The following is a 24,840-nucleotide window of genomic DNA, read 5'->3' as shown; positions in this document are numbered from 1 at the left end:
GTCCAGGGCCGAGGGGCCGTCCCAGCCAGGGCGCGTGTGCACCGGGGAGCAGCAACACAAAGCCCAGAGTTCCACTGCCTCCTCAACATCAAGAAGCAATGATGTCTCAATGGGTAAGAGATGCAGCTGAATGAAGGAAAGGAGGAAAAGGTATGTCAGTATTTGCATGGAACATGTCATAGGCTTTGAGCAGTTCTTGGCGCCAGTTCTGATGAGAAAACTCAGACATCTGAGATGATGAGAGGACCCATGCGCTTATAGCTGTAACTGAACAACCAAACGACCTGTAGGTTCAGAGATTAAACAGAACCGATTCATGATGTCCACATGAAGGGGGGAATCAGTATGTCCTATACTGCATAATATTCATGCAGGCAGATTAACTGGAGCGCAATCGAAACTTCATCTTTAGTTAACTGCTGCACTGCCGCGCATGTACACCTGATACAGGCAACACTTCGATCGCCTACGGGCTTTTGGCGAGCCAGATAATGTGAATGAGGTCCTCCAGTTCATTGTGAATGACCCAATTCCTCATTCATGCCAAACGTGCTCTTTCTCGTGTTGCATTGTGAATATATCCTGCAAGCTGGACACAATAGCTGAGAGGGGCTACCGATCCCATGCAGAACACTAAGAGAAGGCGCCAGGGTGCAGTGGTCCAGCCATGACGACAGTGTTTAGCAGGACGACGGTAGACTATTTAGCAGACTTCACTCTTCTAACACCAAATGACACCTAACACTGCCTCACACTGTAGCATAATAAGTAGAAACAGGGACGGTTGATCCACAGTGCAACGGAAACATACAGTCACTAACAGTAACGTTACAGAGCTACACAGCGCAGCGCTAACGCCTGAATACAAAACAGTGTAACAGAGCTAAACGGCTAGAGTTACCTTGAAAGTCTTATCCGATCCCAATCTCCAAGGTGTTCCTTTTTTAACCAGAGGGCTGTGGCGCTCCGTGTGGGATCCTTTTAACACGTAATGATGCTGTGGAAATGATTTAATGCTTATCAGTTCGGATTCGGTTGGTAAACCTTCTCACATCTCCCCCAGATGAGGGGTAGTGGAAGTACTGTTCTTCTCATCGAGTCAGAGCAGACTGATATTTTCAAAAAGGCTCCACCCCTTCTTCTTCCAGTAAGCAAGGGCGCGCGCGCACACACACACACACACACACACACACTCTCTCTCACACACACACACACACACACACACACACACTTTTTTCTCACTCTCTGGCGGACTGCCAATAAATAATCAGCGTGACCTTTTTCTACGGGACGATTCCTGGTATTGGCAGTCAGTCCTCCCCTCCCCCTTCTCCGCCAGGCTGCAAGGTGAAAAAGTTAAAGCGCCCTTGCAGAATTAGCTGCACAGCCTCGAGCGCACGCAACGCAACGCAACGCTGTTCTTTTAATCATAGATATATTAATACTGCACATTTTTAGTGACTTTATGTATTTTTCATCAATTTGAGGCTTCAACTGTTGGCACTCTTAAACACCAGCAGATGAACAGCAGGAGGTCTAAGCTCTGCAGACACGCAATGCCGAAACATTCGTTCCAAATGCGCTATTTTTTTAATTAGCAACTTTCTCCATCCTAGAAAAATGCATACCGTACACGGAGGGTAAGACGGTGCCGGTCGTCCGCCGCCTATAGGGTGAAGCGAGTATGGCGCTTTACAGTCAGAGCCCCATGATCAGGAGAGCGATCACGATGTTTAGCTGTAGGTTCATTTTTACCAAGACCACCTTGGTCAACGTATTGTCCAGAGACTGTGCTTCTTCTCGTATAATAAAAATAATGACAATGATGATGATATGATGATGATTATGATAATAATAATAATCAAACCATAAATAAGTAGTGTGTGTGTGTGTGTGTGTGTGTGTGTGTGTGTGTGTGTGTGTAGCGCTCCTCTACCCCAGTTACAAAAACAGATACGGGCGCAGTCAAAAATCATAAACATATATATATATATATATATATATATATATATATATATATATATATATATATATATATATATATATATATTATCATCATAATCATCATCATCATCATATATCATATCATATATATATATTCAGACAATAATAAAAGCGCCATGCGTATGCGTAAAAATGTAAAATGCACCTCTGCTCCATTACTAGAAACAGTTATAAAACATATATGGACGGAGTCAAGTGGCAAAATAAATAATTCACTTTTTTAGCTAAAAAACATAATATGGTAAGTGTTGTTAAAATGTTATGTTAAAATAGAAAGCTATATGCTATAAAAATAATGAAAGATCATTTGTTATTAAATAATATTTAAAGAATTTAAAGAATATCTCATTAAATATATTTAATATTATTTTTATTGTCGTGCTTTTATCGTTGTAAGTGCTGTGTGTGTGTGTGTGTGTGTGTGTGTGTGTGTGTGTGTGTGTGTGTGTGTGTGTGTGTGTGTGTTCCCGCTCCCGCTCTCTCATTCACATAAAGTTTATTCGATTATTCAGGAAGGCTTTGGAAAAATGGCGGCCCCCATGACTTGGAGGAGACTGATGTACTCTGTGTGTACTCCGGCTCTGTTTGGCGTTTTCACCAGGATTTCAGACAGATTTGTGAGGACACACGACAAGAGACGAGGGTAAATTCTGGTTCCTTTTCAGCGTTCGGTCGGTGTGGTGTCCCTCCAGCAGTTCGGTTGTAAACACTGTAAACACGTCCACACGCCCGCCTTTCCCTCTGGGTAGCCTGTTAACGCTGCGCCTTGGTGAACAGTCAATTCGTGTTTGTCAGTTTTGAAATTGCGCAGTTTGTCCTGTTTTAGCGAATCATCACAGCGCTGAACGTTAAGCTCTAACTCTCCGGCACTAGACTGACCCCTTATTTCAGTTCAGGTTAGGGTACCTTTCGTTTTAGAGGCAGGAACATTAACACGCAGTCATCTGTTTTCACCGACAGATGTATACTTAACATAGTATTTGTTCAAGTGTTATTTACTATTAAATTACGAGAAACACACGTGCTGTTTATCCGGTGTAAAGTTGTTGTCACCGAGGCTGCCTGATGCCCCACTCTGCCTGCTGCCCCATTCTGCCTGATGCCCCACTCTGCCTGATGCCCCATTCTGCCTGATGCCCCACTCTGCATGATACCCCACTCTGCCTGATGCCATTGGCTGCCTGATGCCCTTTAGCATTTCCTTCAGTTGAATCTTTTGAGTGACCTCATCAGCAAGTCGTTCCTGACACCTCATGTTCAGCTATTACATAATCAAACTGCCTTAAAATGGTAATTACCTATTCAAGCATCAGCATCCAAATCCTAAAGTGTGATCTGAAACCTGTGTTACCCACTCATCCACTCCTGTCTGACAAGCTTATACTCAATACCAAAAGTGTGCTTTGAGTGTTTGGATTATGATCTGTAGATTTGCTCCTGGTCTCATGAGTGAGGCTCTGCTTGTCCACCCATCTTTGTTTCAGGCATCTTTCAGAGCCTCACCTACAGTGTGTAAATTGATTTCAGTTTGACTTTTACAGGGCAGTGTGTTTGGGGTAACTGTCCCTTACGGACATCTTTATGCTTTTGGGTATCTTGAAAATGTTTTTCTGTTTATCTTCTGAAGTGATCCTGCTGGTACACCCCTTAAAAGTGGTACTTCAAGGATTATTTAGTAAAGAAAATATGTAATATGTGGGGCATATGGCAATATGTAGGGTTTTGACTGTAACCTTTTGAACATATGAATAATTTTTTCATAGTTAAATGTTTATTTTCTGTAATAGTTGCTCTGTGTTATTGTTATTGGTTCTTTTAAAACTGTTAAAATGGTTCTGTATAGTACCAAAAATGGTCCTACTGTTGTTTCAAGTCAGAAAACTTTTTTTTTGGACACTGTGTAGAACCCCTTTTGCCAAGAGTGTACAGTAATGAGCAGCTACACCATTGGTCAAGAATACTGAGCTAGTTTTGGCAACAATGTTTTCTGAAGTTGCAAAACGGTCTCCACCATGATTCAGGCATTAAGTGTAAATGTGTGGTTAATGGCAGTTCCTTTTTTGTGTCATTCTTGTTTTTCACAATGTTTGTCATTTGTCAACAAAGGATTTATTGCATGCTTTGATCACTGACATTCTGCAGATTTTCTAGAATGTGTAAGCGTTTCCTCTGTTTAGTGTTCCTCATCTGTTGGACTGTCTTGTGGGGGTTTTTTTGTTTGTTTGTTTTTAAACAACTAAGTGTTTTGTGGTCATCATCAGATAGTTCCTTGTCCATGCAGGTTTCTTGGGGAGCTATTTGTAATTGTAATTAGTAGCTGGCATGCCTGTTTTAGATGTTTTACTGATATTTCTTCATCTGGTCCTTCATTTGTCCTAATTTTGTCAGACCCAGATTCCTAGAACAAGAGCAAGCCCTACACTTAAGTCTGGCCGTTATGTATATGCAATGTGAATGCAAGTGTGCGGCTGTGAAAATGGTTGAATGTTTGAAAATGTAAATATCCTGTTTGGTTATAAATACTTTCAAATGAAAGTTTATCCATTGCTATTCTGATGTTTCAAAATCAGATTTTGGTGTTCTAAAGAGCCAAAATGTTAATATCTACCTGTACTATCTTAAACTAATGTTTAGTCTATCTACTTATATAAAGATGTTAACTTATATAGGGTTAAGATTAATAAATGTAGCACTAGTAAGACGAGTAAAAGTTCACTGATCAACAATGAAAGAATTCAAAGAAATCAAACAGGACAAACCAACGAGACATGCATTTTTGTTGTATCTCAAAGTCTGGAACTTCACTTTGTAACTTCATTACTCATATTTGGCAAGTCCAGAAGTTTTTATAAGTTTATTTTGTAGTTGTTCATGTTGTGTAGGCCCATCTGTACCTTGCATTAAAGCTTAATCAGATTCATAATAAAGGAAGAGACTGATCAGTGGTTGGAAGATGAATGGGAAAGCTTGTAACCCTCAACATGATGTCCGTTAATTAGCCAATCAGCTTGCAGGTTAAGCCACAAGTGGGAAAAGCCCCCACTCTTTGTGGAGATCTGTGTGAGTGCAGTAGCCAGAGCAGGCTGCAAAATTCTGTGTTTTGTGTGTTATCTAAGCCAAATGCTGTAGACTACTTATACTGTTTTTGTGATTTTTATCAGTGATTTCGGGTATATATTTGAAACGTTAATGTGTATTTTGATTTCAGTTTTGTAGGGATCTTCCTATTCAGAGAGATAGGAGTCTGGTCTTGTATGACTGGAAACTGCCTGGTGGTGCTGCCAAGTTGGCTGTTGAGTGGACAGACTTCCTGTAAGGACTTTGGCCTAAAACAGCTATAGCTTAATGTTTTGTTCATTGACTGATATCAATTTGGAGCCAGTTGCGAATGCATATGTAATCAGATTGCATAATCAGGTTGGCTGACAAACTTGTATTTTGATCTTGCTCTAGCTCATAGTGAATGTAATCTGACTATGCTGTCATTGGCTAGCAGGCACATTGTCTATTTTAATTAGCTTATCATTTTCATTATTCAGTGGTGCACAGCAACAAAACAATCATACATTGTTCTATGCTGAGAATGATACAAATGCATTGGGCCTTGAGTTGTGAACCAATGAGAGTAAGCTAATCACAGAAGTAGATGGAACCAGTAACTCATGTGTCATCTGTCATATTTTCTTTATTTATTCTTGGGGTGGCTACAGCTTGAGCAGGGTTATGGTTTCTTTGCATGGTAGTCTAAAAGTACCTCCCTCCTTTTGATTTTACAGTAAGAGTTTGAAGTCTAACTGTATTTGTGTGGCAAGAGCAAGTTCAGTTGAGAAAAACATGTCTGGGATTGGGTTGTGGTGAACTCAGGATGACCTTGGTGTTTGGCAGTGGATCTAAGTAGAGTTGTAGAGTTAGACTTCATGCCGTCTCTCCTAGGCTGTGTTATTGCCTTCCTGTCATCTGAGTACTGTAGTTTTTGGCACTGAATTTGATGTTCTGTTTAAGTAGCTGTGCTATGCTGCTCAAAAGTGTTGAATGAAAATGTGAAGTGTTGGTAGATAAACAAATAAATCTGCTACGTGTTTATCCCTCAAATTATGTACATAATAACTTTGCAATCGCAAATAATGAGCACATTGTCACTGTCTTAAAAAAAAACATGTATCCCCAAAATGTTAATTTTTTACATTATTCTCTAAACTTTTTACACAATATGAAGAGCAGCTGCTGTGCTCAAATGATGTAGAAAAATAATGGACGTGCATGTTTGTTTGTGTTGTTTTTTTGTTTTTATGACAGTGACAATATGCTTTGGAAGGATCTGGCACAAGTATTTAAAATGTTGCCAGGTGTTTTGAAATAGTGCCGTTCCACATTGAAATGAAAAGTTAGATGTCTGAGGTTTCCATTATCTAGTATCTTTTATTTCATTTTCATTTTGTGAACTCACTGACATTCTTTCTAACCACTAACCAGAAGCATCTGCCACTATGTTGTTAAAATGTTCCTGTTAGATATTGAGGTTCGTATTATGAAAATTGTATTTCTCTGTTTCCAGAGTAGAGTCACCCTCTAGCAAGAAGATGAAGTCATTATGACCTGTATCTAATATTGAGAATTCTTTTTTGGAAACGGATGAAAATAATTGGTGTTTTTATTGTTTCAGACCAGGAACGTTTGTCAAGTTCCTTTGAATCCTCAACCACAGATTATTTTATTTATCACAGCTGTATGACTAATCACATTGTCCCTCTAACCAGCTTGTGTTTTATTCTTTAAAAGTTGTGATGTTTAAGTAAAACTGTCATATTCTCCCTATGAACATTACCATCTTCAGTAGGAGGTGAAATAGGAACAAAAACTACAATCACGTCAGAGGAAACTGATGAAATACATTAACCAGAAATGATCTCATGATGGCTCATTCTTTCTGCCACACTTTTTGAAACAGTAGCATTTAACATCAGGTGGAAACTTAATCATGATTTTGACATATTTGTGTACATCTTTAAAGTAGATTCTTTGGTATTTATTTTTCTTTGGTAAGTGGAAGTGCATAATAACTGTTAACTTCCTGCATAGGATTAAGTGTTCTTTTTTTAAAACCTCCATTTCAGCATTGTTTTTAGTAGTGCAAATCACCATAAGATAATTCTATTTCTGTTATTTTGCAGGACAAATCTATTGCAAGTGTTGTGACATGACATATTGTGATATGTTGTGATGTATTATTTTTGACTACAAAAAAAGAACTTTCCTTGTTCTAATAAAGTAGCACTTTATTTATTTTTCTAACTTTTAATCTTTTCTGTTAAAGCAAAACAGAATTGTGATGTGGAAAAATCTATGCTTATTTTACACCAAAACATGTTAATAACTTGCAGGTTATCTTTTCCAGAGCAGTGGTAGGTAAGTGTACTATTAGGAGTCCAGCCCAAAAGGACTTTTTTATAGCATTGGCATTGCTGCCTGGACAGGAAAGAAAACATTGTGCATGACAATGTGCATGATAACAGTGTTATCCACTATACTATTCAACCATTCCAACCAGTTTACTGACACAAACTTTGGCAGGAAGACAAAAAGAATTGTCAGTGCCAGCTGTATCTTTAAGACTAAGAAATCAATTTTACTATCCTGTTAGTCTTCAAATGAGCCAAAACATTATTATAAAACAAGCTTATAACATACTGTACGATGCTATGTTGTATATAATTTTTATGTTTTGCACTCTTCTCACTGTAAAGATCCTCTTTGCTACTCCTGGCTCCTCTCCTGGCTGAGGCAGACCCCACGCTAGCTTCTTCCAGGTCCCCAAGCTCTACTGGAGCTGCAAGGCTCCATTCTCGCTTCCATTGGATTGCTGACCATGTGCCTGCCTTCAGAGTGCCTGGGGGCCGCATCCATATCCTGCACTCCCCTGATGAGTTCTATCAGGCTATGAAGGTATGTGCGTGCATGTTGGATCTGAACCCAGTATATACTGTTTTATTTCCCTATAATTTGTGCATGAAGTTCATCACTTAATCACAGGATTTGCATTGAGATCATGTGTAGCTATAAGAGATGGACATTTCATGTCAAGCTTTCAGATTATACTCTATCCATGTAGTGACATGACCAGTAGTTCATGGTCTGAAAAAATATGGATAATTAAAGCACATAGCTGGAAATCTCTGAATTAAGGTAATACATATCACATCAGGTCCAGTTAGCACAGTACAAATGTACGTTTGTGTATGTAAATATAGATTTTATTAAATGCCAAGGGAGGTGAGTGACCTGATTATATACAGTGCTGGGAAAAGGTTTTTGAGACCTGAGAAAATTCTGTTTAAAAAGCTATTTATCTAGGTACTTAGTGTTTTTCTGTTTACTCAGGAAAAAAACTCTTATTAGAATAAATACAAATGCTTAATGTACTTCAATTAACTTAATGTACGTCAATGTTTTTTTTTCTTTTTCCATTTCCAAACCTCTCCTGGAGGAAAGCCTGCATTTTTTTTGTAGTTACCATTTACACCACCTGGTTTAGCTAATCAGCACTTAATTATGTTCAATCTAGTGTGCTGGCGGTGGAATTTTAACAAATCTATGTAATGGCTGGGGTGTCCAGGAGAAATATGGAGCCCCATTTGATGTGCAAACTATCCATCCATCCATCCATCCATTTTCTAAGCCGCTTCTCCGTCAGGGTCGCGGGGGGGAGCTGGAGCCTATCCCAGCAGTCTTCGGGCGGAAGGCAGGATACACCCTGGACAGGTCGCCAGTCCATCGCAGGGCAGACACACAGACACAGACAGTCACTCACACACTCACACCTAGGGACAATTTAGGACAGATGTGCAAACTAGTTCACAAGATATCAACAAGATTAATGTTTTCTGAAAACATTAATCTTTTTTTATCTTCATTTTTACTGTACTTATAATTTGCTTCGTGCCTAAGACTTTGGTACTTTAGTACTGTATATGATGGCCATTCCCCATATCAGAAAGTAAGTCATAAACAATCATAAATAATCTGATTGAATGGACAGACTAAAATTGGTCAGTGCAACATTAGATGTGAACATATGTAGTTTTCTAGAGCGTCTCAAAAAATGCAAAGGATTCGATGCAAGTCCATTCATATTTATCATCTTGTTGTAATTGCAAATGTAAACACTATAATCTGAATAATTCATCAAACTGCCAGCAGCTAAGAGAAGCTAACTTAGCTAGCTAACTATTTGTAACATCATTCTGCAACGGTAGATATTATTTTACAACAGATGAAAAGGAATGTTGGCAAATACATAACACTGATAAACTGTTATCATGTTTAAAGCCCTGCTGTTGGGCATCAAAAAAGAGAAGAGTCATAATTTTGCAGTAAATAAATGTAATTTAAGTGTAGCTTTTTGAAAATTTTCAATTGGCCAACATTATCAGCCAATTGCCATCAGTCAGAGTAATTAATTCTATTTGTTACTGATATGACAGGAAGGGCCTTCAAACTGAAGTGCAAAATGCTTTCTGTGTGACGTGTCTGAGAATTAATGTTGGGTGTTTTATTTCCAAACCAGCAATTACTCCTCCTGTTACTGGCAAGCCTGATATTACTGGCTTGCTGTTGATCACATGGTGTTTTTTTTTTGTTTGTTTTTTTCCCTGCCCCCTTAAAGTATAGCATTCTATTCTGCTATGATATAACTTTATTGCTGTGTCCGGTTAGTCTTTAGGTAATACTCAATGTTGTTTTAAACAACAATATAAATAATAAACAAAAGTCAGAATTAAGCCTTTTCAGCTTGGTTTCTCTGCTAGCCCATCACTAGGTTAGATGTGATTGGCTTTCTCCACGTCAGTGCTGTAATTATACACTCTATGTTGTGTGCGGTTCTATTCACTAGAATGGGTTGTTACCTTATAGGACACACTGCACTTACTTGAAAGAGTATTGATTGATTGGTCTTGAAACTTTTGCTGATCTTGAAGACCCACTCAGAGCTATATGGTTGATTTTTTTTTTTGCTGAATTTATAAATTACTGAGAGGTTGCTGATAAAAGACATCTTTTTGAGAGTGGAAACAGCAAAAACATGAAATTTGCTTCATGTAGTGTAGTGCTGTCACTGTAGATTATGTTTGGGTAATTTATTTGCTAGAATAGTTTATTAATTAACAATTACGTTTTTTTTTAAAAAGACCAAAAAAGCTACTTAACTGAACAGTAACAATCAATTCGTAGCCTTTCACAGATTTAAACTCAATCACTTGAATTTTTATTGAGTAATTGTAACAGCTTTATGATCTAGTATTTGGCAATTATTTGAAAACTGAAGAGCTGAAAATAGAAATAAGAAAGGAATGAAATCAGATGAGGGAGCATGATGTGAATTTAGTATAATTTAACATTTAACAGCTAACAACCTCTTTAGCGAAGGGTCTTATTACTGCTCTCTTTATATGAAATATTTTGGGATACCAGTGCATGAAATGGCTTTGGACACTATTATGAAGCCTCAGAAATGTAGCCACTGAACAGCTGCTGCATGAATTGGCTTCTGGAGCTTACAGCCTGTATGGGGAGTCAAATAGTTTACGAAGAATTCGATAACCAAGACAGCTGACACCACAGTCGTGCACAATTAGGAATTATAATGACCGTGTCAGTCAGTCACAGTAACGTCGTGTTCTGCTGTGATGTAGCGCTAATGTTTTGTCTCTCTTAAAGTGTCCATTTTTGTGATTTGCCAGGCTCGTATCAATACAGCCAAGAGACGGGTGGTGTTGGCATCCTTGTATCTCGGCACAGGACCACTAGAACAAGATCTTGTATGTATTCTTTATGTACCTGTTTAAGTGAACCTGAAACTGTCTATAAGATCTGCTGAATGATAACTGAACATTTACTGTCTTTATAAAAGTTTAGACTTGTCTGCTGCTAAAGAATTCAATTGCTGCATAATTATGTTTGCAGAAAATTGCTAATCACTTTAATTCTAAAGTAAATAACTTCAATACAGGTTGATTGTATGGAAGAGGCACTTAAGCGCTCTCAGGAAGATACAGCTGCCGATTTCAAAGTCTCTGTACTACTGGACTACACCAGAGGATCAAGAGGTTAGTAAGGAACTGTTGTCCTTCCTGCTCATGCTCTCTTGTGTTCTCAGTTGCTCAAGCTTTGTTACCCACATGTATTTACAACACAGTGGTCCACAACTAACATGACAGCATGTTATAACATGATCGTTATGATTATATTCCTAAGAAAAGATGATGAGGCAGAAATCACTTAGGGAAAACCCAGTCTTCTACTTCCTTTCTGTAGAATTACTGAGGTGCACAGCTAACAGTGTAGTCTGTGCATATTGGTGCAATTCCGTAATTTTGCATTGCTTATGCATGTGCTTTTCTTCCATAGTGATGATTACAGTTGTTATGTTATGGGCTTTTCTTGTGGCAAGAAGGGGAACTTTTCAGGAATTGTTATTGACCTATCATTTCAGCTTTGCATCACACTTGAGAATGTGGCAAAATATGTTTTTGTTGAGTCCATTCAGTCAGTGATTAACATTGAGTAATCATAATGTGCTATTGTGGTTTCATGTAGCTTGGCTTGCATTAAATAGGTATGTGATCCTATACAGTATTTGGGTAGCTGCCTGTATACATGATTTTATTTTGCTTATGTGTGTGTTTGTGTGCGAATTTGCCTCTGTGTCTTCTCCAGGAAAGAATAATTCTCGTACAATGCTGTTGCCATTGCTGCAGCGTTTCCCAGAGCAGATGAGGGTGTGTCTGTACCACACACCAGACCTGCGGGGTCTTCTGCGCCTTTTAGTTCCTGAACGCTTCAATGAGACTATTGGCGTGCAGCATATCAAAGCCTACCTGTTTGATGACAGCCTGATCATCAGTGGGTATGGACAGAAAGAACACACGCACTTATCTGTCATCAAACGCAAATACATACAGTTCTTACATATGCATGCAAATTTTAGAATGTTAAAATTCAGTATTTTTGTTTCACATGGCCGCTAAATGTTGCTTATTTTAACTTAAATATACTTTGCATTATTAAAACTACTTCTATTATTAATCCCTTACACCCCACCTGTGATCAGAATAAGATCAACACCATTTAGTGGCTTAATAATAAAAAACACTAACACCCAGCAGTGTTCATTGAGTGATCATTTATATGACCTCCTCTGGCAGAGCGAATCTGAGCGATTCCTACTTCACTAATCGTCAGGATCGCTATGTGCTATTGGAAGATTGCAGAGAGGTGGCGGATTTCTTTGCTGAGCTGGTGCGAGCTGTGGGTGATGTGTCACTGCAGCTGGGCCCTGATGATACTGTTCACATGAAGGAGGGAATGGTTCACCCCTACAAAGGCAAGTGGATGTCTGCTATTCTGGCTATCAGTGAACCAGTACAGCACAAAGCCAGATTTAATCAGTAGTTCAGTGAAAAATAAAATACACGGTCATAAAGCACTTATGCACTGAGTTGTTAAGTAATTTCAGATTGGACCTGCTTATGTTTGATCCTGTGAGGCAAGTGCTGATCATTTAGGTGTACAGTTTTATGATCTTCTTGGTACAGCGTATTGTTGCATTAGTTATTAGCTACATTAGCCTTGAAGGTCTATTGTAAAACTAAAACTAGTTTTAGAAGCTAAAATGTCTTGGCTGATCAGTTACACATAGGATAAGGCATATGTAATGTGTAAAGTTGATTTACTTTACCTTTCTTTTTTTGGTCAGAGTATGCTGTCAAGTAGCATGTTAATACAGTCTTCTTCTTTCGACTGCTCCCTTTAGGGGTCGCCACAGCGGATCATGTGAAATATTCTTCTGTTTATGCTGTGGTTGAGGAAGTCTACAAAAGATAGAAAACTCAGAAAGAGTTACAGAACTGTTGGCAAGAGCTGTGGATTGTTTTCTATGATTGGTGACACTTGACACACCCTTTTCTCCTCTTACAATAACATACATGGATAAGATGTTTGTATTGCAGCTAAAGCTTTGAACTTGCATTTCCTTGTAGCACTCAAATTTTTTAAAAAACCTTTGTATTGTTGTAAGTTTGCCTATGCCAGTCGAGTCTTTAGTAGGCTCCAGAGATGCTGGCAGTGGCAGCAGTACCCTCCTTGATCTATGGCTGGTGTGTCTTACATTTAGACTGCTCCATGGGCTCAGAGAGGAGCACAGACGAGTGAATGAGTGATTACGTCCACTCTGTAAAGCCATATCCGTAACCCAAGCACCGCCACTGAGAAGCTAGAACCGGACCATGACATAACCACTCTTGAACGGGACTACAGTTTGTCACAGATCCCAGAAATAGAGTGGTGATGTCACCTTGCTGGTGGTAAATGATCAGCAAAGGGAGGGATAGAGGGAGGGTGCAATAGATAGATAAATATGAAGGTGTGAGCAAGGCTTTGCAAGAGTCTGTTGAGATGGGAATCTGCCAAGGAGAGATGGGCTGATGGGCAGAATGTAAACGTATAAATTAAGTATAAGCATAAGGAGGAAAAATGGTGTACATGATACGTTAGTCATTGATAAATGTTCAAAATTGTCATCATCAATCCCATAATGAAATGACAACCAGTAACTTGGCACCCTGTTTTTGCTTGGCTTATGCACATATGCCCACTACTGAATTGGCATTTCAGTTCTTTTCAAAGTTTATTTTATGAACAAATCGGTCACTGAAATGGATGGCATAGTGGATAACACCATTTTGAAAATCTTGAAAACTGACAGGAAAAATGCATTTTGAAGTATTGCACATCTGACATAAAGGTGCATCTTCTTATAAGATAATCTGTATGACTTTAACATGAAACCAGTTGATTTTTAAAGTTAAATATTATAGTTTGTATTTTAAGAGTTTCTTTCCGAAATGCATTATAGACCACGTTTTAAAAAACTCTATTTTTCCATGATGTTTATTGTTGGGAGTGGGCTATAAACACTAGAAATATCAGTGACATATCAGTCCTATGCCAGCGCTACATGATTATTACACTTCCTTTTCAGAGGAATAAAATTGTTTTTTATTATACATCAGCTATTATTCCTTTAATAAACATGTATTTACAAAATTGTTACAAATTGAATTACAGCATTTTGGAATGAAACACTCTTTGTACAAATTATTATTTAAGCTCCATTAGGTCAATCTGTAAGCAAGTAAACTCAATATTCGAATGTTCTTCATGGAAATCCATCACATGGCCAGAAAGGCGTGGAATGACCCAAATACAGTAACTGTTCCTGTCATGACTGGGTAACTTTAATCAGTGATCCAGTTTTGAAACATATTTTAAGTCTAATGTTTACTGCACTTCATGTATGGATCAATCTTTGGATCATAATTTGTATTTGACACAACATCTTGTTAGTTACCAGTTATTGTTCTTGGCTCAGACATTCTAGATCGATGCAGACGTAATTATTTTTGTTCTCTTTTAACCCCTAACACCTTCTTATTAAACAAATTATGCAGAGGAGTGATAAAGACAGAGCATGAAAGCTCCCTTTCCACTAAACTGGAAGTGGATGACCATTGAAAAACCCATCTGCTGAGTTTGCACTTCACTGCCTGTGTAGCACCAGTAATCAGATCCTCCTGCCTGTCGGTAAGAGCGGCTGAACTCCACGGCCCTCTTAACTGGATGTGTTTGGTCCTCAGAGGCTTCAGAGGCTTGGGGTTGCTGGTGCTCTGCCTGTGGGGAAAGCCCCTGTCTTTGCCATCAAAGCGTGGCTTGTTTGCTCCACACATATTTGCGGCTTTGCTTCCTTTCTACGGTCGGAAAACAGTCTTTGGATTAGCTTCTCCCACTCGATTTTTAACACATCCTCATTGTGGAGTGCACAACCAAACTGGCCCTAGATCAGTAGGATTGAACCATACATTATAAACACACAGCGCTTTTGTCCTGAAACTAATTCATTATTTACAGATTGCATCTCTTTCTATGACTCACCGTGGCACATTATGTCTAGCAGAGGCGCCAGGCTTTGACAGAGCGCCTTTCCAGACGGTCAGCAGTTATTGACCCGCTTCTCTGAGGTTTGGATCATGCATTTGCGAGATCCTTATACGTGCCTCTCTGAGAAGCATGGAGTACATATAAATTGAAAAAAGGCAGTTTTGGCAGTGCTTTTAATACACATGTCGACATGAGTTGTGAATTAAGCTGATGTTTCTCCACTCAAGACCCTTGTGTTTAAAGAAGGCAAAGAGTTATGAATATACCATTTGATCCAGCATTACTAGTGGTAGTTCTAAAGTGATAGTTTGGCAAAAGTCAAATTTTACTTCATCTGAGGTATGGGCAAAATTTGTGCAATCAAGTCTGGTGTCTGAAATTTCTTTGTTTAGTTTTGCATTGGAGCTAATGAGGCTAAAATAGCTAACAGTGGAAGGTTATGCACACCAATTAGCAACTTGCAAACCGCAGGCCTAAATTGTCACACACTTATCTCAAGTGTTCTTGCTTGTTTCTAACATTAATAATTAAGGGGGAAATGGACAGAATTCAGACTTCAAGTGGACTGCTATTACTGTTTTTAACTGTCTGATGGTAATATGTCTTCTTTTATAGTTGTTGTGTAAGCTTCTGTTACTTTTTAGCCTAATTAGTCTCACATTTCCAGTGCCAAAATAAAGAAGCAGTCCTAACACTAAACATGTCTTGGCTGATTCACTACATTTGACATAGGGGGAAGTTTGTAAATCAGAATTTTCATAGAGCTATTGCTTCAGATAATTCCAAATGCCTGGCAAGCAGTGGATGTAGAAGTTTCTCCTCTTACTGTAATCTCTGATTTTCAGGTAACCGCTTGGAATTCTCAGCCTCAGCACGGCAGCAGATTATGGAGGTGATGAACACTGCTAGGACCCAGCGGCACATGCTGGATTTGGAATGCTCAGAGGATTCAGACTTGGAACTAGAATGTGGCGAAGAGCCCAGTGACACATGGGTCTTCCCTCTTGTCCAGATGAAGCCTTTGGGCATTCGACTAGATGAGGAAGTAACACAGAGACTGTTGAGGGAGGCAGGTGGAGACACAGTTTACTTGACCTCAGGTTACTTCAACCTGACACAAACCTACATGAAACTGGTGTTGGGAACTGCCGCAGATTACAGCATCCTCATGGCCTCACCAGAGGTCAATGGGTTCTTTGGGGCCAAGGGGGTGGCAGGTGCCATTCCTGAAGCCTACGTTCACCTTGCGCACCAGTTCTACAGAAAGGTGAGCAAGCCCCTTGATTTATTTGGCAATAACTGTTGATCTAGAAACATGTTTATAGTTCTTATAATAAAATGTGGTACTGCCTGTTTTTATTTATATACATTTTTAAAATTAAAGGTATGTGACCTAGGTCAGCAGGGTCGTGTCCGTCTACATGAGTATCATCGTTCTGACTGGACTTTCCATGCCAAGGGTGAGTGGTATTGACAGTTCACCCTGTGTGTACACCATCTCCTTATATACACTGAATAATTGGAGGCCCTGTGGTGCCACGGTCCCAGTAAACCCTGTAAGGGAAACTTCAGGATACCTGGAAAACTCATTTTAAGAAACTGAGTCGGTTTCCCAGCATCTCTTGTCTGATGGGTTAGCCTCTGATCCTTTCCCGCTCTGCTTTAGGCCACTGAGGCTGCCAGACACTTGTAATGTTTTCTCTGTAAACCAAAAGAATGCACAGACCAGATTCTTTGGCTTTTGCTGACATCTGAGGCATCTCAGCGTTTCTGTTCTGGGCTGTCAATTAAGACAAATTGAAAACTCCAGGAGCGCCAATAACAACATTAACTTTTTTTGTGTGTTTTTTTTCGGGTTTTTCCATGAAATGGATATATGGAGTGATAGATTTAATTAGCAATTCCAATGACTTAGTAATACTTAATACTTATTCATAATGTTTGAACAAAATGGATAAAACAAAACAGTATTTGTACACCATTTGTTTCCTGACCTAGAGATGAGCTGGAGGGAGGGAGCAGGACAGGGAAGGGAGAGACTAGAATAGAGCAGGGAGCGAGAGCAAGAGAGCTGAAGTTCAGTAAATATGGGCAGCATCACTGGAATTCAATTTCACGCTCCCGTTGAGAAGTCCCGCTTATTAGATAAAGCCCCGTCAGTGCCGTCATTTCTAGTAAACAGAGGAGCAGAAGTGGGAATAGATGGGGTGCAGAGGTCCCCTCGGTCAAGCAAGAAAAAGAATCAATGACCATTAGCTGGCATTCTGACGCTGGCCCTCAGCCTATAAGGGACCTATTCACCCCAGGCAAGAGACAATGAGCTGGCCTAAGTGAGGGTGACTGACTGACTGATTGAGTGAGTGAGCAATGGACAGGGGGAGGCAGGAGAAGAGATAAAGTATGGTCATGATGTAACTCCTTTAACTAAAATGTTTTGAAATTGAATAGTATAGTTCAGGCACTGAGTAAACTCCTTCAGTTACCACAAAGGCATTTGGGATGCATGATAGACAGTTTGTACATACAAGGAAGTCCTGAAGAATAAGTGCCTTCCCGTCAGTGTTGCCTGATCTGTAAAGAATGTTACCTGAGGGTAAAATGCTTCTCATTGTGACATTTTATGTAGCACTAAGTAAAGACCTTTGAAGTATTACATCATAATTTGTCTCTTACTTTTTTTAATCTTGTAATTTTGATGATATGAAGTACTCAAGTCTAATCTGGCTGTACTGACAGCTGAGTCCCTGCCTCTGAACTGAAGGCATGGAAGGATCTGTTTGTCCCGAAATGCCAAGATATCATATTTCATGTTCAGGGTTTCCTGTAAGAGCTGAATGGAGGCCACATGTCATTGAGCTCACAAACCATGGGCCAGCTACGAAATGTGGCCAAGCTGAAATAATGCTATTTAAGCTGGGCAACGTTCACATAGACTCTTGTATTTACAAATACTTTTGCTTTCCTACGGAAACCACAACTAACCTAGTTTGAATGTCCACCACATATCTGACAACCAATTTCTTTGAAATGCTGCTCTGTACCAATTGACTTGATTGGAAAAGAGTGTTTGTGTGTGTTGGTACTGAATGGGAACTGTCTGTTGTTCCCTTCATGAATGTTTTTCTTTTTCCTCTTCTTATTTTTTCCCCAGCCTCAATAAGCCTCTTCTTTCTTCACAGGACTGTGGTACTACCTGGAAGGAAAACACCATCCCTGCCTCACTCTTATTGGCTCTCCCAATTTTGGTTATCGCTCTGTTCACAGGGATTTAGAGGCTCAGCTTGCCATATTAACAGAGAATGAAGAGCTCCAGGCCCACTTGCAAAAGGTTAGAATCACTCTTGCATAACAAAGTCGGCATATTCATTTGAGCTCAAAACTTTATGGACATTGTCTGTGTAATTATATGACTGATATTATATTGCAAGTCCACACCACCTTTCCCTTTTTTATGTTGGACACTGTTAGTAAGCCTGTTGTATGCACAACATTTAGTCATCAGTATATCATTAGGCCAAGGACACGTGATCCTTCTGGGAAACCCATTAATGAGTCGTAATAAAGTCTAAGTAATCATAAATAGGTACAAAGGCTCACTAGCTCTTCGGATGACAAAGTTCCTGTCAGTACTTATCAGATAAAGGTTACATAAGCTTACAGCAAGGGCAATAAAGCCATGGCCTCTGATGGTCATCACATGAATATTCTGAATTATGGCTAGAGTAAAGATCAATTGTTAAGTACAAGCTCCAAGCCTCAGAGTTTTCTTAAAGAACAAAAATAGGTTGTTGGTGTTGTTGGTGTTGTTTCTTAGTATGACTGACATGTTGCAAAAAGGTTACTACTGTACAGTGGTCAGAATGGCAGAGAAAAACACATTAGAAAAAAAACTGTACTGTGTATTTTGTTATTTGTTATAGATTATTTTAGGGATCTTGGTTCTTTGCTAGAATGATGTGAGGGGATTTAAATTTTTCATACATAATTACTTTGATTCATGCAAACAATGCTGGGAAACTAATCCAAATTTAATACAGGTCATTAGACGTGCAACTGCTTTCTCTCTTCTTCAGGAGCAAGAGCTGTTGTACCAGAGGTCCACAGAGGTTTCAAGCTCCACCTTTAAGCAGCCTAATCGCTATGTTAAGTTATGGGTGAAGCTGGTCACTCCTCTCATTAAGAACTTCTTCTGAGAATCCACATGCCTGAGTTTCTGATCTTCTTACGTACCAGGTTGGTTAATCTAATACTGAGGTACTGTGACATGCAAATCCCCCCTGACCTCCATGTTTTCATAGAACAATTGATTGGGTTCATAAAGAGCGTGAAACATATATAATGAACTTAATTATTTTTTTTCTGAAAGCTTGAAAACTAAGCATACTTCAACAGTCAATATGTAAAGTGTCCTACATAATTTTGATATCAGTGTAAAATTTCATAATCTGTCAATGTCAGTACTTTGATATTTGATTGAGTTTTAAAGAATCCAAAACCCTCTTCTATGAGAGTGATGCTCACACAAACAGCAATCGGCATTTTGTTTTTGGGTTTGTCTGACTGGTTTGTTTTTTTCTTTGCACATGTAGAGTTTCCATGAATATGCATACACAAAACCCCAAACTGCCAGACAGTGGGTTCTTAAGAATGTGCAGTGTCACTGTAGTGGTTCCTCCAGCCTAAATCCCATGTCATAGCTGAGTGTAGAACTAGCATGGCCAGACCACAGCACGAATTTGGTCATGCGCTGTTCCAGTGCTGCCAGGTTTTAGCCTCTGAGCTGTACTAGCATTGACCTCTTTCAGCTAACATGTGGAGCATTTTTCAACTGTTTTGTGTCTGCGATATATCACATAGATGTAGCCTATATCTCAGACGCAGAATTCTCAAGAATATCCAAGAATGTTGGATATGAGTGTATATATACTTTTAGATTTCTATATTATACCCATAGAAATAATATATTTAATGATACAAACTACAAAAAAGATCTTATAGTGAGTTTTTAATGCTTAACAATGCTTGACAATTGTTTTTCGCCTGCTGCTACCATTGGCTATGATGTCCCCCAAGGTTCTATATTAGGGCCTGTCCTCTTCATTTTACATGCTTCCCTTGTGTAATATTAGAGACATCAAATTTATTTTAGTTTTTATGCCAATGGCACCCAACTGTATCTTCCTTCTCAGCCCAACAACATCTCATTAGTGTCTCAGTGAGTGTCTGGAGGATATTAAAAGCTGGACGGTTCCCTACGACTTAAATGAAGAAAAAACAGATGTTATGCATTTTTCTCCTTTCAAGACCTGGAAAAAAAAGTAATTTGTGCTTTATTGTGCTAAGTTGGACTTAAGTCATTGTTAACTTGCCTTCAATTAATACAAAATCCAGCTGGCAGACTGGTTACAGGCACCAAGAAAAAGGGACCATGTTACCCTGGTTTCAGCCTCACAGGATTCTGTTGTTATTATCCTATTCTTTTAATAGTTTTAAAGCTCTTAATAGACTAGCTCTTCCTACATCGCAGATTTGCTTCACCCTTCTCTGCTTGGAGGTCTCTGAGGTATTCAGAACAGCTCCACAGTTTTGATTGAAGCTTGAAGGTTGCCTGCTTTTATGGTTGCTGTTCCACTGCTTTGGAGCAGCCTACCCCTAAATATTAGGAGTATCTAAATATGGTCTTTAAATCAAGACTTAAAACTCTTGTACATTAGCCTTAAGAATTCTTATTTTTATTTATTAATTTATTTTATTATTATTAATATTATTATTATATTTTACTTCTCATCTATTTTCTGTATCTTAATATGTTAAGTCTTATATATGTAGAGTACTGGTCATTTTAATTATGTTGTTTAAATGTGCTTTATAAAAAAATAAATTAAAAAACTTTGTTATTAGAACTCCGTTGTGAATGTATTTGGTGTGTATGACAATGGTAAAGTCCAGTCTTTTCAATAGTGGTGATTATTTTATTTATTTATTTGAATCCCCCCCCAACCTCCACTGTCTGTTGTTTCTGCAATGCTCTAGGCACTGAGAAGCAGGCATATTGCAGTGGGCACCCTCTTACATGTTTTTTTTTCTTTAGTTTTCAGGTTGAAGGTCCAAACAAGGGTGGGCCCTTGCATGCATGTCTTGCACATGGGGCACTCGTATACATTTTTGCTCTCCTGGTGGTCCACAAGGATAGCTTTAATGAAGATAATGGGCATGGCAGGCATCTGCTTCATTAGATGGGCATTCACAATCACACCTAACCGAGTGTCCCAGTGAGCTTCTCTCAAAATGTTTTTACAACAAAGATTTCCTTTATTTCCACCATGTTTTTAAGGACGCAGTTGAAGATGCAGTCCAGATGGGCTGCTGCACTGAATTTAGTACTTTCCCTGTAATGTCAGAGTGACTTGACAATGAACAGATGAATTGAATCAGCTAAGAGGAGCAGGGTAAGCACTAAGACTGTACAGTGCTGATACAGTCCAGGACTGAGTTTGGACATCCCTGCTTCATTCAGACATGGCCCAGTGTGGTGGTGATTATGGAGCTAACCTAACTTCCACTGTGCATTATTATTTATAGGTGTGTCTGTACATTTGGCATATCCTTGGCTAATGAACCTCATTTTTTCCCCTCTTTTAATGTTGGCATATTTATGAAAATATAATAAAGGATTCAGTGTGAGAAGTGGAGAGTGTTAAGGCTCTGCTGAGCTGAGAAATGAGTGTTATAACCCTGTTACTGTCACCACTTCTTTCCTATGCACTGGTTGTTACAAATGGTATGTCAGAATTTGTCAGGTTTATCGTTTTGTTTTCATGTGTTTCAAATGTCAGAACAGTTGTGCAGTTTTATTAAAATGGAAGGGTTGAATAATTAGGTGCATTTAAATCATTATGTCTATAAGCTGTAAAGAAAGCAGTAAGTACAGCTGTCTCTAGTTCTTTCTATTAGGTCTTCAGATCCAAAAGTTGTTCCCTTAACAGAACAGTAACCCAGGCAAAGGTGAATGAACACAGTTGGCCTTAACATACTTTAATGCTCTTATTCTTGTATTCAGTTACTGTGTAATTGCTTCCAGGCATAGATGTTGAAATTAGGCACTTAAGCTGAAAAAGCATGAAGTTTGATGTATAAATGTTATCCATCACAATCACCTACAACATAGACTGAGTAAACGTTAAAGACTGGCCAAGCTTTGCGAGTCTAAAGTAGGGAAAAAAAAACGTAACACCCCCAGCCCTAAAAATAAGTTCAGCACCTTTGGCTTAATGTGAGGCTGTAACATGCTGATGTGCAAACTATTACACAAGGGCTGTCCAGTCTTATACACAAAGGGCCTGTGTGGCTGCAGGTTTTCATTCCAACCATGCAGAAGATCACCTATTGAGATCTATGAAGACTGGGACAATTAAACAAGTAGAGTCAGCTGTGCTCCAGCTTGTTTGGAGTGAAAACCTGCAAACACACCAGCCCTGTGCAGATAAAATTGGACATCCCTGTATTACACTGTTATGATGGCATGTAAAGAATGATCAGTTTACAATGTTTGAATATTTATTTACTTTTTTTTTTTTTTTTTGAGCCTAGCTGTATTGAACATTTGCTTGTTTATTGAAAGACTGGAACCAGCAAGAGGATTTTTAAAGTCTCATTTAAAGTTGTTGTTTTTTTTTTGTGAGTTAGGGTTTATATTTGAGGGAGACCAATATGTAAGTGAGCAACGTGCTGGAGAGCTGTGAATCTGTGCAATTCTACAGCAACTGGTTTAATGTTCTACTTGAAGCCTTGACTTAGGCCAACTGGTCTATGAATTTCCGCCTTGAAAGTCATATTTCATTCTTCATGCAGTATATGATTAGATGTACTAAGTTTTCGTAGAAAACTGTGTTCTGGTTCACTAGCTGCTGTTTTGAAAAAATAAAAATAAAGTTTTGGTAATCACTCTGTGTGTTTTTCAGTCTACACCCTGCAGTGATGGGGTCCTAACAAAAAACAGTAAACATTCCTAGCATGTCAGGAAAACATGCATCTCACCTTACATAAAATGGCTGTAGATAAATGCACCCTCTCTTGATGGACTCATAGTATCTTCCCAAATCTTTTTAATTACCTCAGCAACATTGCATCTAAAGGCCATCGATTTTCCCTGACTATGAACTGCATGATTGTAGTGGGGAAGGACTGGGGGGGCTGAAAAAGTTAGCCAACCAAAACTGTAGCAGGCATGGCAAAGTCAGCTGTTCATGTTTCCAATTCCTGCAGGCACAAAAAGTAGATAGTAAAGCAAGTGAATTCAACTGCACATGATATCAAAAAACTATAGCACACATTTTTTAGCGGGGGGCACCCAGGCCAGAGGGGTATGCACGTTTTGTCCTTGACTCTGTACCATATCTAATAACAGAGCCTTCCCTAGCTCTTCCATGTCTGTAGTGATGGTTAACTGTTCCTGAAAAACAGGAACATTGGAACCCTACAGTGTTTTTAAAAAACTATGATGACGCTTAATTTTTGTCAAATCATTTGTATGCCTCCCTTCAAAGCGAAAGCACTAACCTTTAGACCTAAATTGAGTTCGTTCAATGATCTTGACATTTTATTGATAAATAAATTCAGCATTAAAATGCAATCCATACAGGTTTATGTATTTTTATTATGATAATTTACATCATTGTCACAATGTGATGTTCTGAGCATGTACTGGATATCGGTCATACTTAAAGAACACTGAACAACTGTGCTTTTTGTTGTTACAACAGCAGAATTACTCCTGATGAACTGGATTTAGTGCAGCACAGTATATGAAATCACTGTATTCATAGTCTTCGCTAGTATGTTTTAAATGCGACACTCCTGGTTCTGTTTGGTCTGTTACAGTGTAGAAAAATTAAATATCGGGACATATATTGTTAAAATGTATTATGTAATATAATATAATAGTAATATGATTAATAGACAACATACATTTTCAAAAGATGAAATTACACAACATGAAATTTACTTGGTGAGTAATTGCTAAAAAGGACATGCCTGCAATGCCCTCTGCTGGTAGATACCCGTCCCTTCACTGCTGCCTGACATACAGCGGCCTCTATCACCTCCCTGCCCTGGCCCAGACACATATTGTAGTACTTGGTGTTATGAAAGGTAAAGCCCATCTTCATACCTATAAGGGGACAGTATGGAAAATGGAAATAAATAAATGTATGTATAATGTGTGTGTGTGTATCACTACACCACCCCCCGCCCCTGCAACCCTGGCTTTAACATGTTTGAGTCAAATGAGAAGTGTTACATACTTGCTGTATATTTTTGACAGATATTTACTCCAAGCTAAACAATCAACAAGCAATGCCTGCTCTTTCTTAGGAAACTGTTTTTCTCTTACCTGACAGGAAAGCACATAACTCAGTCTGGTCTCATATATATCATACACAGTTCCTGTAAGCTACTCTTGTTCTTCCACTCCTGGGAAAACTTTTCCATCTCTGGAGCCTCAGATTCATCTTCCAGCACTTGGCTGCCCCTTCTACATCTCTGTCCAGGTTCCTAAACTCTTCTATTTCAGCCAAAACCTACAATACAGAAGCCAAAGCAGTTCTTCACTTAATCTCTTGTTCTTGGTGATGGTTTTTTGTTTATTATGAGTATGTGGGAAATCCCCTTATAATGACACAAACAATTAATCTCTCTTATAACACTCTCCAGTAAGTTTTATTAGATTTACTAACAAAATAATGAAATAAAGAAAAAGTATGAAAAGCCTTTTAGCCACTAAGTCAGAGAAACTTTTAAAATGGGGAATATGTTGTGAATATTATCATTTGCCTCATGTGTCAC

The 24,840-nt window shown here is 38.8% G+C and overlaps 1 protein-coding gene across 1 annotated transcript; it reads left to right on the top strand.

Annotated features, from left to right (window-relative positions):
* The first annotated feature begins 62 nt into the window (after nucleotides 1-62).
* On the top strand, nucleotides 63-22,942 carry LOC108426519 (CDP-diacylglycerol--glycerol-3-phosphate 3-phosphatidyltransferase, mitochondrial). The gene is made up of 12 exons (XM_017696089.2): nucleotides 63-150; nucleotides 2,517-2,647; nucleotides 7,749-7,947; nucleotides 10,743-10,820; nucleotides 11,012-11,108; nucleotides 11,719-11,908; nucleotides 12,207-12,385; nucleotides 15,843-16,264; nucleotides 16,382-16,457; nucleotides 18,177-18,325; nucleotides 19,071-19,230; nucleotides 21,089-22,942. The coding sequence occupies exons 1-11, from the start codon at nucleotides 121-123 to the stop codon at nucleotides 19,188-19,190; spliced, it is 1,671 nt and encodes a 556-aa protein (XP_017551578.1). The 5' UTR covers nucleotides 63-120; the 3' UTR covers nucleotides 19,191-19,230; nucleotides 21,089-22,942.
* The last annotated feature ends 1,898 nt before the right edge of the window (nucleotides 22,943-24,840 follow it).

The sequence above is a fragment of the Pygocentrus nattereri genome, chromosome 13 (genome assembly GCF_015220715.1).
Source record: "Pygocentrus nattereri isolate fPygNat1 chromosome 13, fPygNat1.pri, whole genome shotgun sequence".
In the NCBI taxonomy this organism is placed as follows: Eukaryota; Metazoa; Chordata; class Actinopteri; order Characiformes; family Serrasalmidae; genus Pygocentrus; species Pygocentrus nattereri.
This window is presented reverse-complemented; position numbering and strand designations above follow the sequence as displayed.

Excerpts from the sequence above, each read along its gene's own strand:
- LOC108426519 (XM_017696089.2), top strand. The coding sequence starts at position 121 with ATGCAGCTGAATGAAGGAAAGGAGGAAAAG. Across the intron at positions 151-2,516 it reads ATGAAGGAAAGGAGGAAAAG|GAAGGCTTTGGAAAAATGGC; the intron begins GTATGTCAGTAT and ends TCGATTATTCAG. Across the intron at positions 11,909-12,206 it reads GACAGCCTGATCATCAGTGG|AGCGAATCTGAGCGATTCCT; the intron begins GTATGGACAGAA and ends CTCCTCTGGCAG.